Source organism: Dipodomys spectabilis, unplaced genomic scaffold (genome assembly GCF_019054845.1).
Source record: "Dipodomys spectabilis isolate Male_0828 unplaced genomic scaffold, ASM1905484v1 ptg000017l, whole genome shotgun sequence".
Classification (NCBI taxonomy): Eukaryota; Metazoa; Chordata; class Mammalia; order Rodentia; family Heteromyidae; genus Dipodomys; species Dipodomys spectabilis.
In genome coordinates this window covers 11,280,322-11,297,603 of record NW_024870694.1, presented here as the reverse complement: position 1 = coordinate 11,297,603, position 17,282 = coordinate 11,280,322, and the positions used below count along the sequence as shown (strand labels likewise).

The 17,282-nt window shown below is 34.4% G+C and overlaps 1 protein-coding gene across 2 annotated transcripts in view; it reads right to left on the bottom strand.

Annotated features, from left to right (window-relative positions):
• Acap2 (ArfGAP with coiled-coil, ankyrin repeat and PH domains 2) overlaps window positions 1–17,282 on the bottom strand; it is a 130,166-nt gene that overhangs the window by 55,312 nt on the left and 57,572 nt on the right. For both annotated transcript variants that reach the window (XR_006145973.1, XM_042670179.1), the window contains exons 8-10: window positions 13,961–14,056; window positions 11,126–11,200; window positions 1,968–2,080 (exon numbers count right to left, since the gene is read on the bottom strand). Coding sequence is in view for 1 of the 2 variants with exons in the window: in XM_042670179.1 (XP_042526113.1) it covers window positions 1,968–2,080; window positions 11,126–11,200; window positions 13,961–14,056 (284 nt within the window). In the remaining variant the exon portion in view is untranslated. The remainder of the gene's footprint in view (window positions 1–1,967; window positions 2,081–11,125; window positions 11,201–13,960; window positions 14,057–17,282) is intronic.

The window sequence follows — 17,282 nt, the reverse complement described above, 5'->3', positions numbered from 1 at the left end:
GGCTGGAACTCAGAACCTGAGCACTGTCTCTGAGCTTCTTTGGCTCAAGGCTAGTGTTCTACTACTTTAAGCCCAGCGCCACTTGAGGCTTTTTTCTGTTTATGTGGTACTAAGGAGTCGAACCTAGGCCTTCATGCATGCTAAGCAAGCACTCCACCACTGAGCCACATTCCTAGCCCATGCTGCTTCATTTTAAGTCTGAGATCATTCGTCACTGAAGGAAGTTTATTTCTTTTCTTTATAACATAAAGGTTTCTATAGACTTATTGTATTTTTCCTTTTGTTAAATTTTAAGGAAGTTGTTTTAAAATCTGAAGTTTAAAACTTAATTCTAACATAAAACTATACTGGATGAATAATCTTTTTTTACTGTGAGATTCACCAATAACATTAATTTTTTCCCATTTCATGTTCTAGTTACAGAAATGACCCAGAGGTTTAAAAGATTATTGTCATTTTTCAGATCCTGTAAAACATCCATTTTCATTTTTACTTCATAATAATTAGAAACATTACTTCTAATCAGATCACTATAGTTGAATGACTATGACGTGAGTATCACTATATTTATGTTTTTTGTTTCAAGTTCTTCAAAACTTAAACAAGTTTAGTGTCAAATATAATTATTACTCTTCCTAGTTGAAATTCACTCTCAGTTTGTTTTTCAAATAAAACCTTCTACCATTTAAATTTAAATTTGACTTAACATGCTAGGGAAATATTCAACATATTTCCTTCAATGTCAAGAAACAAAAGTAAGTACACACAAGGCATTATACATTTGGGTTTCTATTAAATTATATACTGAACAAACTTACCAAAAAATCCTATTTGTATTTTTATTTTTTGTCAGTTGTGGGGCTTGAACTCAAGGCGCTGGGTGCTGTTCCTGAGCTATTTTGCTCAAGGCTAGCATTCTACCACTTTGAGTCACAGTGCCACTTCTGGTTTTCTGGTGGTTAATTAGAGCTAAGAGTCTCCCAGACTTTCCTGCCAGAGCTGGCTTTGAACCTTGATCCTCAGATTTCAGCCTCCTGAGTAGCTAAGATTAGAGGTGTGAGCTACCAGTACCTGACAGCTCAAGTGGTAGAGTGCTAGCCTTGAGCAGAGGAGCTCAGGGACAGTGCCCAGGTCCAGAGTTCAAGCCACATGACTGACAAAAAAAAAAAAAAAAGAAAGAAAAATAGCTATTACAGTTTCCCATCTGAAAAATAACACTATGTCCTTAAGTTCCTCTTTATGGCTTCTACAAAGTACCAAATATCAGGATCATCTGGCTTAAAAATTAGTAAGTGAACAGTAAGTAAAAGCATACATATAGGGAAGGAACCAAAAGGGAAAAAAAGCTTAATTATTTTAATCATCAGTTATATTTAATATATAATTTGAACTAATACCTATTCAATAACCATTGTGGGAAGTAGCTTGTGTTCAATAATTGTAATGATATAGTCACAATAACCAAACAACATGAAAGTTCTACCTTGCTTCTTCCTTAACCTTGCTTGCAGTCTAAGGATTAAGAATATTTTCATTTTCACCTGCTTTAAGAGTCTTTTCTTCAATGGACTGGGATCAAGAAAGTTACTACAAGCTAACTACCAGTGGCTCACACCTACAATTCTATGTACTCAGGGGACTGAGATCTGAGGGTTCCAGTTTGACGCAGCCTAGGGCAAAAAGTCCAAGAGACTCATCTCCAAGTAACCACCAAAAGGCTGTGTAGCTCACATCACAGAGTACCAGCCTAATATGAAAAAGCTAAGCTCCCTTAGCTTTGGCCCTGAGTTCAAGCCCAAATAACAGCACAATAGAAAGAGAGAAAGAAAAAGAAAAAGAGAAGTAAGAAAGCATGCAAGCAAGACATAAATTTACTACACAATTTATAGAATTTCAGGAAAAATGGAGGAAGCAATTGCCAAACTCCAAATATGGAAAGGTCATGATTCACATGTGAAATATATTACCTGTTCCACGTTTTGAAGGCATTACTGGCCCGTTTAAAGAGATACCCTTCCATGACAATGCCATTTGCAGCATCTACATTATATTCCAGCTTAGAATCATCACTGGAGAAATCCTATGCAAAATAACACACGAGAGGTCAATTAGGTCATGATGTTACCTACAAAAATCAATTTTTCTAGGGAAAGAGTTGAAAAAGAAGGAAAGTTTAGTATTAAGGCTGTTTCAACACTATTCACGAAAAATATGGGGGTCTTAAATGGCCAGTAATTGAGGATGTTTCAGCACACTAAAGTACTTCAATTCAACAGACTATTGTACAACAATTAAGATAATGTTGGTTTAAAAGGACAGATGAATATATAGAATATAAAAAAACAAAGTAATAGTATGTAAACAAAGACACAGAAACCAAGTAATATATTTGAAATGCTTTTATCACAATTATTTATGACAATATGTGTTCATAATTTTTAATATATAACAATATATGTAATTGGGATTATTTGAATCTACCTAGATATTTTTAATTTATTTTTTAATTTTTAATATGTATTTTTTATTGTAAAGATACTGTACAGAGTGGTTACAGTTATATGAGTAAGGTAATGAGTACATTTCCTATCAAGCATTGTTACCCCCTCCTTTGTTTTTCCCCTACCATCCTTCCCTCCCCCCCACCTCCCCAACTCCCTGCCCCCCAAGTTTGTTTTCAACATAGTGTCTTGTACATCTCATTGTTACAATGGGTCAACCTGTATCCTTGTTATTTCCCTTTCCCTCCCCAAATTAGAAATATGTATATTCAAGTTGCAGGGCACCAGAATCAAATACAGTGACAACAGGGGTTATACCATGAGGGAAGAACATACAAAACAAACAAAAAAAATCACATAGTACATTAAAAAACAACACCAAGAAAGATAAAACCTCTTGTGTCCCTATCTTGAGGTTCATTTTGCTTAGCATCATCTTATATGGTCATATGTACATAGCTTTTGACCTTTTCTGCTTGTCCCAGACATACACTAGTTATTGCAAATAAGGGAAACCATAAGAATGTATTTAATTGGTACTATTTTAATATACCTATATATTTTTTAATTTATTTTTTAATTTATTTTTCCAGTTGTGGGGCTTGAACTCAGGGTCTGGGAGCTGACCTTGAGTTGTCTTGCTTCAAGGCTAGTACTCTACCACTTTGAGCCACAGCTCCACTTCCAGTTTTCTGGTAGTTACAAGAGATACCAGTCTCATAGACTTTCTTGCCTAAGCTGACTTCAAATCATGATCCTCAGATCTCAACATCCTGAGTAGCTAGGATTACAGGCATGAACCACTAGTACCGGGCTTCTACCAATATTTTCTAAATGTACTACTATCATGGTAGCTTTTTAATATAAGAGGAGCAATTACTATTTAGTAAGTTCAAAAATAGGACAAAAAAAACTATGTTTTTTCTTTCCTCTAAATTAGAATTTAGTTTTGCAATACCAAAGAACTTTCAGACAATTTCAAGTGAGCATGTCAAACTCACTTTTTGGGAGGAAGTAGGGAGAAGATACTAGGGTTTGAACACAGGGCTTGGCGTCACTGACACACATATTCACCCCTTGTGCTCACTGTTAATGTTAACTACAAAATGATTCATAGGCTTCTTGTATCACCCTAATCACTCAAATATACATATATGTATTTCTATATGCTGTATTAATATAGTATAGAAATATATAGTGATTAATATTTATCAATTACTAATTAAATGTTAATATTGATTATTACATTCATACAATATGATGTCAATATATTAACATATTATACATTTGCATGTAACTCAAATGTGTGATTTCCCTCCAATGATTCATAAAGTCTGGAAATCAGATAATCAATACTTTCCTCACGAACTTCCTAATTTGAACAGTCTCAATAATGTTGAATCACAGCAAATTTAAAACTCTAAAAATCAAGTACCAGAACTTTTGAACTTATTCTTGCACCAATACCTACAACTAGAATGCTACTAGTAGCATTTACTGATGGCCCACCTGCTGATAAACCTGAGAAGTAAGGGACCTGAACAGAAAGGGAGGTGGAGTGAGTCACTCAAGGGCCTTCCAAATCTGAGTCTGCTAAGACAGGGAGTAGAAATGGAATGAAATTAGAAATAAAAGGAAAATCTGATTTTTTAACCTTTATAATTACATAAAAAGGAATAATTTTAATAACTGCTATTTTTGCATAAGTCTTAGGCAAGGGTTGAAAGAGAAAGTCATTCATATACACATATATATGTATGCATACATATATATATATATATCTGTATTAAAGGTGTTTATTTAGGTCATAATTCTGGACTTTTGAATGCCCACATGTGGTGATGGCCTTCCTGTCTGAAGAATCCCTAGGAGGCTTAGCATCTCCTGATATTTTTTACTCTTTAATCATAAGAAATGAATCTAGGAAGTGGCGCTGTGGCTTAAGCAGTAGAGCGTTCGCCTTGAGCTGAAAAGCCCAGGGACAGCACCCAAGCCCAGAGTTCAAGCCCCACGACCAAAAAAAGAAAAAAAAAATGAATCTATAAATGGATCATTACATTTCTTCCTAGTACTTTTTAGAAAAACCACTGCATTACTTCAATTCTCTCAGTTAAAATTTATTTGAAGTAAAGCTCAAGAGTGTATCTCAGTGGTACTCTGCTAGTCTAGAATGTGTAAAGCCCCACATTCCTCAGACCTGTAAAAAAAACAACTAATTTATTTGAGGATATGATTTTGTCTGTATTTATATTATTGCATGTATATCTCAGGTGCTAGATGTTGAACCCAGTGCTTTTTGCATGTACATTAAGTTCTACCTTCAGCACAAGGCTATAATTTATCAAATTAAGCACATTCGTTTAAGTTTGAAATAGATATAACTGACTTTGTAACATTTCTAAAAGTTTCATTCGTAAAGATATAGTTTCTTTAATAATCCTAATTCTATTTAAGAAAATAATGAAACTGGGAGTGTAGCTCATCAGTACAGTGCTTGTCAATGATGCACAAGAACCTGTACTCAACTTCCAATACTGAGAGAGAAAAGACAGAGAGACAGAGAGAATAAAACCTCTCTGAATGTGTAGTGGATTATAAATGTTACTCTACAACTATGTCTTTGAGAGAAATAAGTGTTCAATTTACTATTAATATCAATATTTAAAGTACTTTAAAATGACAATCATGTACTTAAAATGTGAGAAATTTCATAATGTTAGCAACGATAATGTTGGAATGGATATATTGTAGAATGTCTCTGATGATGACAAATTAAGAAAGAATACTCAAAGACAAAAGACTAAATATGAAATTTGAAAGCCAAAGAAGTCAGCAGAGCAAGGAATCTAGCTTTCACATTAGGGGCATTTGCCCAACAAGAGAACTTGAACATTCTTATGAGGTTCAGGGAATAAAAAGGTAAAAACAGATGGATGGTCAGTAATGGGTATCAAATAGAAGCTTTTTCCATTGCAATTGTAAGCTAGACAAGAAATATTACCGGGGCTGGGAAAGTGGCTCAGTGGCAGATTGCTTGCCTTGCATCCATGAGGCCCTGGGTTCAAATCATCAACACCACATACCAAGTAGCTCTGTGGGTCAAGTGGTAGAGCGCTAGCCTTGAGCTGAAGAACTGAGGGGCAGCGCTCAGGCCCAGAGTTCAGGCCCCACGACTGAACAAAAAAATAAAATAAAATAAAATAAAGTTGTTCCATAGCAGCAATAGTCCTAATAATAAAAGAAAAAGAAGTAAAAAAAAAAAAAGAAATATTATTACCACTTACATTTGAGTTTATGATAAAGGTTGTAGCCAGCCAGAATGGTGAAATGTTGGAAAGAAAAACCTACCATATTTATGAAGGAAATGTTTTACAAGGATCATTTTAAAGTATCCAGAAATAATCAGTATTCAAAGAGAATTATTGATTACAGTAATTACAAGAATACTGATTAGTGTCAGGCACCAGTTGCTTATGCCTATCATCCTAGCTACTGAAAAGGCTGAGATCTAAAAATTATGATTCCACAAATCCAAGAGGCACTAACATCCAATTAACCAGCAAAAAAGCCAGAAGCAGAGGAATGGCTCAAATGGTAGAACATCAGCCATAGTGAAAAAGCTGTGAGGTCTCAAGGCCCTGAGTTCAAGCTCAGTATCAGCATGAAAATAAAGAAAGAAAAAAAATACTGTTTACAAAATCAATAGAGAAATATTGGCTTTATTCTAATACAACAGAAAGAAATGAATTTAAATAAATTAAAAAAGATAACATTACAAGAATATTTAAAATGTGTTTAGAGCCAGGTGCTAGTGGCTCATGACTGTAATCCTAGCTACTTAGGAGGCTGAGATGTGAGGATCTTCCTGAGCTGTAAAGTCTATGAGAAGCTCATCTCCAATTAACCACCAGAAAACCAGAAGCGGTGCTGTGGGTCAAAGTGGTAGAGCGCTAGCTTTGAACAAAAGCGCTCAGGCCCTAAATTCAAGCCCCACAACTGATCAAAAAAAAAAAAAAAAAAAAAAGTGTTTAGAATAAATCTAGCAAAAGAGATATAAAAGAAAATAATAAATCCTTATAAAATCAATCAAAAAAACTCCAGTAATTGAAGAATATAACAAGGCCATCAATTAAACAACACTGTTAAGTAAAGATATCATTTTCCCCAAAGATTATTACTTTATCTAATTTAATGTCAAAATATCAAAAGCTATTTTTATGGAACCTGAAAAGCTGCTCCTAAAATTTATATGGAAATGCAAATCTACAGTAATTCATTTCTTCAAAAGAAAAGGTAGGAAGCTGCTTTAATAGATATGAAGACTTACTATAAAGCTAATAACAACTAAGAGAATATAGTAACAGGATATTAAGAGAAAAAGATTAATAGAATAAAGAGCCCGAAAACAGCCTTAGCTATATGTAAATGTGAAGTACAAAAAGGACATACTATAGAACATTTGGGAAAAAAACATTGATAACTAGTCCAGATCCACTACTAATGGGAAAAAAAATGAAAATTGGATCTTTACTTGACATCATAAACAAAAACCCAAGTACACATGTACTGAACATCTAAACATGAAGTCTAGTGATATAGCTCAGTGGCACAGTGCTTGCCTAACATTTTTGAGGCCACGAGTTTAATCCCTAGTACCACAAAAAAAAAAATTAAAGCAGTGATCTTTATGATTTGGAGATGGAAAAGATTTACTGAACAAGACACAAAAGGTATCAAATAAAAACTAATAAACTACAAAAAAATTTAAACACATAAACCCAAAGGGGCTTATGCTTATATTCAGAATACATGGAATGTATGATTGACAGCTAACCTGACAGGAAAAAGGGAAAAAAGGGAAAAAAACACTAATAGACATTTCACAAACAGTATGACTAAATGATCAACAGATACAGTCACAAAATTATGTATAAATTAAACCACAGTGATATAGGTTCACATCTGCCCACAAAATTAACAAAAACATAAAATTGTTTGTAATATAACAAGGTGACAATGAGCAATGGGAGTTCTCAGAGTGCTACCTGCAAAGAATGGAATCACATTTTGAGAAATAATTCAGTAATACCGACTAAGGCTGGACATGCATACACTCTTTGATTAGACAGTTTTATTCCAAGAAAATCACCAAAAATGTGTACATATCCAAAACCATGTACACAGATATTTACAGCATCACAGTGTCTTTAATTGATCAATGCCAGTTTTTAGAAATCTAAGTAATTATATTAAATACAGTTTCCCTTAAATTTGATTGGTTTGTTTTTTTTACCTGTAATGCAGCCTTGTGCCAGCATTTAAGGGCAGAAAAAAAGGTAATTATTCATAATGAACAAAAATAGCATTATTTTCAATAAAGGAAAATAGTTTGAAGTATTGTTTAAAGTCAAATAAATTAATCTCAGATTTAATACCAGTTCTGAACCTTCAGTACAATATTTAACAGAATAGGGAAAGATATGAAATTACATATAAATATATATAATCATTAAATGTTTGAATTCAAGCAAATAATCATACATTTCTACAAACATTTCAATCTTTCACTTCAATTAAAAATGATTCCATTTTAATAATCTTTTCACAGTAATGTTACTAAAACAAATTACTCATAAAAATATGTTGGGCCAAGTGTAGTGGTGCATACCTGTAATTCCAGATATACTAGAAGCCTAGGTAGGAGGATTGTAGTACAAATCTGATCCCTGGCAAAATGCAAGATCCTCTATGAAAAATAACTAAAGCAAAAAAAGGCCTGAGAGTGTACCTCAAGTGGTGGAGCATAATATAAAAGGGGTAGGGATATTTCTAAGTGATAATGTGCCTGCCTAGCAAGCATGAGGCCTTGAGTTCAAACCTCAGCACTGCATTAAAAAGAAAAAAAATCATGTCTCACACCCTAAATTTATTCCATTTTTTCCTGACAATAAAAAAAAGTGCCCCAGCTATGATGGGACACATTTGTTGGTTATCCTACCACTCCAGAGGTTGAGGCAGAAGGATTACAAGTGCTAAGCTAGCCTTGGTCACATAGCAAGACTAAAATTTTTTAAATTTGTCTTAGTAAAAAAGGTAAAAATGAAGGGGGAAAGAGAGAAAAGTTACTCAAATAAAAAAACTAAAGCCAGGGGGCTGGGAAGGTGGCTCAGTGGTAGAGTGCTTGCCTTGCATGTTCGAGGCCCTGGGTTCAATTCCTCAGCACCACATAAGCAAAAAGAAAAAAGCCAGAAGTAGCGCTGTGGCTCAAGTGGTAGAGCGCTTGCCTTGAGCTGAAGAGCTGAGGGACAGCGCCCAGGCCCAGAGTTCAGCCCCACGACCGGACCCAAAAAAACCCCAAAAAACTAGGCATGGTGTGCACACATGTAATCCCAGCTACTCTAGACAGAATCAAGAGTTCAAATCCAGTCTGGAATACATACCCAGATCTCATTTAATTTTTGAAAAAGTTAATCTAACCTTCCAACTTTAAATAAAAGAAAATATGGAGTTAGTTTTATCTGATAATAATAAGAAATAAAAAATTAATATAGCCAGGCACTGGTGGCTAATATCTGTAATCCTAGCTACTCAGGAGGCTGAGATTGGAGGATGGCTGTTAGAAGGCAGCCAGGGCAGAAAAGTCCCCATGAGACTCTTATCTCTAATTAACCACTCAAAACAAAAACAAAAACAAAAGCCAGAAGTGGTACTGTGGGTCAAGTGGTAGAGAGCTAGGCTCAGAGACAGTGCCCAGACCCTAAGTTCAAGCCCTGAAACCACCAAAAAAAAAAAAAAAAAAAAAGGAGGAAGAGGAGAAAGGGGAGAGGGAGGAAGAAGAGGAGGAAGAGGAGGAGGAGGAGGAGGAAGAGAACTAGGAGGAGGAGGAAGAAGAAGAAGAAGAAATAATCTGAGGTGAGTCTAGGACAGGTTATGGTAGTGTATACCTGTAATCCTAGCACCCAAGAGGTGGACGCAGGAGTATTGTGGGTTCAAGCTAGCAGGGTATACAAAGTGAATTCAAGGACAACAAGGCTACAAAACAAGACTTTGCTATAAAAAAATGATAATAAGAATCATAACAAAGGTTGTTATAACAGAAAATCCTTCCTTTTTAAAATACTATTTAGCCAGGCGCTGGTGGCTCACACCTGTAATCCTAGTTACTTAAGGAGCCTGAGATCTGAGACTCAAGGTTCCAAGCCAGCCTAGGCAGGAAAGCCCATGAGACTGTTATCTCCAATAACTACCAAAAAGTTGAAAGTGAAGCTGTGCCAGTCCTAAGCAAAAACGTAAGGGAAAGTGCCTGGATCCTGAATTCAAGTCCCAGGATGGGAAGGAAAAAAAAAAAGAAAAAAAAGAAGTTGACTTAACTGTTTATACTAAGAAAACAGAAAACAGATTTATTTTTAAGCAAGCAAGGCAGCTTGACATCTACTTATAATACTGTATCCAACCAATGCTCTCTCTCTTTTGTTTTCAAAGTACTGAAAAAGGGCAGGCGCCATTGGCTCACTACTGAAATCCTAACTAAAGAGATTTAGATCTAAGGATCACAGTTCAAAGCCAGCCCAGGCTGGAAAGTCTATGAGATACTTATCTCCAATTTATCACCAAAAACCCAGAAGTGGAGCTATGGCTGAAGTGGCAGAGCACTAGCCTTGAGCACAACAGTCCTGAGTTCAAATCCCAGAACTGGCATAAAAAAATTACTGCACAGGCTGGGAAGGTGGCTCAGTGGTAGAGCACTTGCCTTGCATGCATGAGGCCCTGGGTTCGATTCCTCAGTACCACATAAGCAAAAAGAAAAAAGCCAGAAGTGGCGCTGTGGCTCAAGTGGTAGAGTGCTAGCCTTGATCTGAAGAGCTGAGGGACAGCGCCCCGGCCCAGAGTTCAGGCCCCATGACCGGACCCCCCCTCAAAAAAAAAATTACTGCACAAAAAGTCACTACTTAAGATATATTAAATATAGTATATATTATATACTATCATATTGCATTTCAGACATAACATTCAATTCATTATAAAGAAAAAAAGAGCTTAATATTTGAATTTTCATTCTTAAAAGCAATTTCCAAAAGCTAGTGTAATTGGCCTTGGGCATTTTAACAAATCACACCTTTTAGCACCACTGTGAAGGAAAGGAGTGTTGCTCTGAAGTGAGCGCACGGGGAAATGGGTAACACTGTCACCAAGGCACATGTGCTCACAATCAATCTCTCTCTCACTGTCTTCCTCTCTCCACCTTTTTTATCTCCCTCATATCATCATTCTCTTTTATTACTCACTTTTATCTGTCTCTTCTTTATTACATAGATGCACACATGCACACATACATACATTTACAGAATATTAGTAGCATCCTAAATGAAACTATGAATAGCATTTAAAATAGGTTTTTATAAACAGGTTCAAGAACATTGCTTTCAAATGTTTTGATCTGAAGGAATAATAAAATACATACCTTAACATCTGAAAAATATCCTACTTTCCACAAAAAGACATTTATTTGTACCATGCAATTAAACAACTGAAATGATTTGTTATAACACAATGGTACCTTGCTTAAACCAAAACTAATTTAGAAAAATGAAAATTAATCTTCTTTAACTTTTCCCCTCATGTACCTTTTGTTGAATAGTGGAATGTTTTTGTTCCATCTCTCTTTTTTCCTTTGCTGCATCTACAACCAGTTGATCCAACTAGAAAAGGAGAAATATAAACTTAAAAATCAAAGAAAAAAGCATTTTTTTCAAACCATACTTGCAAGTTAGGCATAAAAAGTCTTTTTGGCTAAACTTAAAAACACTTCATATTTCTTTCTGGTATTAATCCCTCTTGGAAAAGGTCCATTCCTGCTCTAGGGAAAAGGTTTCCAAGAACAATCATGGTGCCAAGCATTCAAGGCAGGAGGCCTTGTCTTGGGAATGTCAGCAATATGTGTTCAATCCTTGAATAAGGAAAATGACTGTAGCTTAAGGTGCATGCTGACTCACTCCACAAATTTGGATAGTTACAATCGAAGTTACCAAGAGGAGACACTGGTGACCCCCAAATGGCAAAGGGTATTTCAGCTAAACAAGTCTAGTCAACCCTCACAAATTAATATTAACAGATACTTCCTATCACTCAAGAGGCTTCAAGTCTTCAAGTTGGCTGTTACAATCAAATCTAAATGTAGAAAAAATGACCAAAGATAGTTTAAAAAAAAAAAAAAAATCATGAGCTGGGTAGCAGCAGCACATGTCTATATCCCCAGCACTTGGGAGGCTGAGGCAAGAGGATCACTTAAGCAACACAGCAAGAAGACAACCCAATCTCACAATAGTAACAATAAATTAATATCACTCCAGAGTTTAGACTCTATTATTTACCAACTACATTTCTAACAAAAATCCTAACTAGCTATTTACAGCAAAGATATAGTATCCATTAAACACTATGGGCATTATTAGTTATTACAAAGGCCTGAAAACATATTTGACATCTGGAGTGGGGAAAATATTATAAAAGCAATTAATAAAACTTTAAGATATATAAATATTTCAACTAGTCAACTGCAATTTGATTTACAAATTATATTAAAATGAGAGTGTAATCTAATGTTTGATAGGCCAAAAACACTTAGAAAAGTCTTACCTTCCCCCATGACTGGGCTACATGTGCTATCTACTGATTTCTACAAAACCCTGACCCTTCTCTAAGTGGTAGATAAGGCTACTTGTTCTCATGACCAGAAAGGTCATATTTTAGCAGACCACATTCTGGCATCAAAGCTGTATTTTCCAGGTTTCCCTGAAGTGTGTATGACTTTGTGACTAACACTGCCCGTTAGAATGTACACAGAAATAACATGCAATTTCCAGATGTCCTTAAGGAAACAGAATGTGTCTTTCCCCTTTCCTCCTTCCTGCTTGTTGGAATGTGAGAGCTTTATTAACTACTTTGAACCATGAGACAAACTCAAAGGATATAGCAAGCTTGAGTCCTTGAGAATCAAATAGTCATAATATTTTGCTTTGTATTTTTTACATTGAAGAACTATATTTCCTCTGTATGGTATTTTCACAATACAAAACTTATTAAGAAAAAAAGAAAGAAAAAAAAGAACTATATTTCTACCTTTTTAAACTATCATTATTCTGTTTTCTCACTTGCAAATAAACACAATCTCAACTGATCTCAAACAGACTTTAACGGAGATTAACAGTTGGGTGACTTGCTGGTTTCTTTTAATAGATTAAGTTCAACAGAGACCAAAAGACCCAGAATTTTGTGTGTGTGTGTGTGTGTGTGTGTGTGTGTGTGTGTGTGTGTGTGTGTGTGTGTGTGTGTGTGTGTGTGTGTGTGTGTGTTTGTGTGTGTGTGTAGATAACTAAAAACATATGTCTTCGGTAATAGCTCAACACACACGCACACACATACACACACACACACACACACCATCTACATACACTTTTTGATCAGTAAACACAATTCTGAATCCATTTACATTTGTATCTTATTTCCTTAATTCTATTTTCCATCCTTTATTCCTATGCCTCAAAAAATAAACCACCTTGGGAAAAAAAACTACCTAAAAATTGACAATATTAAATCAAGAAAACCTATCAATCAATGACCCCATCCTGTTCTCAGGAAGGGGATACAGTAGAGCACTTGACAAGCATAACAAGGTTCTCAGCCCAAATCTCAATATGGGGGGAGAAGGGGGAGAGAGTAAAGAGGGAAGTTCCACTACAAAATGCTACTCAGATGTGGAAAATAATTTGAACACGGTGAAATTCATATATATAAAATTCTTGTGTATGTCTATGTGTATTCAGTGTGTGTATATATATGCATATATATGTTTAAATATAAAATCAAACAGACACATACTCAAATGCCTATGTATAAAATGAAAAAGGAGATAGAAATGGTATAGTCCTAAATTGCTATAATTTCATTATCAACATAGCAAAATGAAATTCTTTTAAAATAGAAATGTGCTATAATTCAAATGAAAAGCAAACTAGGACAGTATCTCAATTATTCAAATGTAAGAAACTAGAAAAATCCAGCAACATGTACTATAAAAATAAATTTTGCATGTGTAGGGGCTGTGTGTGGGTATTGGGGAATGTTTTGAGACAGAATCTTGCTATATAGATCAGACTGGCCTCAAAGTTACTATGTAGAGCTGGCTGGTCAGTCTCAAAACTGAAAGCATCCAGTCTCAGCTTCCTGAATAATAGGATCACAGATATATGCCACCTAGTTTATGGTTCCTTCATATAAAATCTATAAGATAGGCTATTTTTACCTTTACTATCATTTTTGGTAAATATATTTAGCCCATAGATAAATAAACTAGACTGCTGAATTTTTTATTAAGTAAATGAAACATCAAATTAGCTAACATGATAAATTTCTTTTAAAATATAGCTAATATAAAATCAAGAAATATAGTTCAACATTACCTGTGCTCCAAGATCTTTCATGTAGGGCCCAAGTTCACTAAAGAGATCATATCCTTGATGAAAGAAGGCCAAATGGGCATACATAAAGGATAACATCTAATAGGGAAAAAAAAAAGATCACCAACTTTAAACCCATTCCTAGAAAAATATTTGAAAATTTTATAAAATATAAAATTCCCAGGTCAATATTTTAAAGTTTTATCCTGTTTAATGTTTTAAATTTTTTCCATAAGAGTCCAAAGTATTAGATCTACTTTAAATTAAACAGTAATTTTTTGTGCATGTGATAACTGTAAAAAACTGGAAAAAATAATTTCTTTTTAAATTTTAAAAGTTAAATTTAAATTCTTTAATTTGTTGACTTAAACTTTAAATTAACAATGACTTAAATTTTAGTTGTTTGGACTGTATCTAGATGATAGAAATTGATATAGATGATATCAACTAACCACATTTTCAGCAACCACACTATCATCTTAGGTATTCTGAGGTATATTGTGTTCCAAGAAAACTAAGGAAGTAAGGAAGTAACACTTAAGAGAAGAGACATAAAACTCTCAACAACTCATAAACCACTCACTCTGCAGCTTACTAGATCACGAAGTAAAAACTAAAATAGGAGCATATATAATCATTTGGGGTTTGTTGTTGTTGTTGTTACAAATAATGAGTAAACACTTTGCCAGTGTGGAAGTTTCTTTATATTCATTCCACAATTCCAAAAACAATATTAAGGGTTGAGTTTTTTCCCCGATTTTTTTTGTATTTTACTCACTTATGAAAAAAAAGTCACTTATTTTTTATTAAGTTCTCATATGGGAAGGAAATATACAATTAAATGTTAATATTGAAAGAATTGTCTGATACTGATTTTATTTTTATCAATATCTATTTCTCTAATATCTAAATTAGGTCAAAGTTTCTTAAACTGCTTTGTTGAATGGAAAGTCCTTTGTACAATAACTTAAAGATAATAAAAATATATTTTTTAAAAAGAAGGTTCATAATATTCAGTAATTCTACAAAAAAGCTTCTGGAATAATGGTTGATTAAATGCAACACAAAGATTAAAGGATAAAACTCACAAAAGTAAAATTATGCTAGAATTAAATAATAACGGGTTTTTTTAATATAATTAAAAACATTGAATTATAAAAGTGAAGAGGAACTAACAGTACTATTATATATATATAGACTTTAAATATATATATATAGGTTATATATATATATATAATATAAAGCATCTATACATTAAAAGACATACTAGTCACTGGTGGCTTATGCCTGTAATCATAGCTGCTTAAGAGGCTAAGATCTGAGGATCACAGTTCAAAGCCATCCCAAGCGGTCAGTAAGACTCTTATCTCAAATTAGTCGCCAGAAAACTGGAAGTGGAGAAAACTGGAAGTGGAGCTGTGGTTCAAAGTGGAAGTGTGCTAGCCTTGAGCAAAAAAGCTCAAGGACAGGCCCTAGGCTCTGAGTTCAAGCCCCACAACTGACAAAAAGGGAAAAAATGGCACACCAGTCATATTAAAAATGATAAACTAGGAAAAAACACATGATTAAGGATTAATAATCTTAGATGTTATCATTATGAAAAACTGACACACTCCAACAGACACAAAAATAGAAAAAAAGTTCAAACTAATTTGTTATTAATAAGATACAAAATTAATCCCCATCTATATCCATCAAGTGGCATGGGAGGAGACTGTATTACTCACTATTGGTAAGGTTAATGGAGAAATGTTCACTGAATCTCACTCATTGGTAGTGAAACTATTGTACAACTCTTGAAATTTAACAATAGTTTTCCTTTTCAATGTTAAAAGTTATAAGTAATCTCTTATTTATAAATCTACCCTAGCAATAATCAGATGATACATAAGAATAATCATTATAATAACTTTAATGACAAAAACATGGAAATTATTTTAAATTACATTAATAAATGAGGGTAATTTATGGTATATTTCGAGTGAGCAAGTTATGACCTCCAAACTACATCTAGACCTACCATCACCTATTTTGTCATAGCTTTTGGGCTAAAAATGACTTTTAGATTTTAAATCATTTAAAAAAATGAGAAAAACATATAGTATAAACATGCCATGCCCATATATAAAGTTTTCCTAGAAAATAGCCATCACCATTCATTTATATATTTGGCTGTCTGCTGCCTTCTTCTTACCTGGATTTGGTTGACAACATAGCCTATGCACCTATGTTATTTACCAGCTAGCTGTATATCCCTACATAGTCACATGCTAGAATTTGGCCTGCTCACTGCTGGGGGTTGTAGTGTACACCTGAAATCCCAGTACTCCAGGGGTTGAGACCGAAGTATCTTGAGTTTGAGAAGGGACACTGTGGTTCAAAGTGGTAGAACATTAGCCTTGAGCAAAAGAGCTTAGGGACAATGCCCAGGCCATGAGGTAAAGCTCCATGACTCCACAAAAAAAAAAATTTTGGGGGGGTGCTGTCCCTCAGCTCTTCAGCTCAAGGGTAGCGCTCTACCACTTGAGCCACAGCGCCACTTCCGGCTTTTTTTTTCCTTTTTGCTTATGTGGTGCTGAGGAGTCAAACCCAGGGCCTCATGCATGCAAGGCAAACGCTCTACCACTGAGCCACCTTCCCAGCCCTCCACAAAATTTTTTTTTAAAAAAACCACAACCATCTCGAAGTTGATGCCAGCCTAAGCTGCCTCAAAAACAACAAAAAAATAAGAAAATTTTAAAAAGAATTTTAACTGTTCACAAAAGTAATCACTAAATATTAGTCCTACCCATTACACTCAATCTAGAGAACATGAGAGGGAGAAATAAAAATAAATATATATATATATTAGTAAGTATAACTTAACTATATTATACTACCTAATAAGGTATGACATGAAGATTAACATAAAATTTAAGAAAAAGCAAGAACAAGATGAAGAAAAGAATCCAAAGTTATTTAAGCATAGCCTAAGGGAAACAAAACTGCAAAGAAATTAAGAGGAGTTAATTATTTTGAAGGTTCTCAAAATAAGAAAGAGTGTAATATGCCATATCATTCCATCTCCCTGCTCACTTCCTTGTTGACCCTAAGACCAAAAAGAAGGGGGGGAGGGGTAAATAAAAAATCATTGTCATCAGTGGTAAAAAAAAAAAAAAGATTCGGGGGGAAAAGACTAAATAAAAGCAAACCTCCAACTTCATCCCATTGGTTTTGTAACTGCACACAAAAGAAACTCAAAAGCTGTCACATAATCAGTCTTAAGGGAAAATGTCACCAGATATGATGTTACTATTCACCTTAAGTCCTCAATCTTAAGTACTTT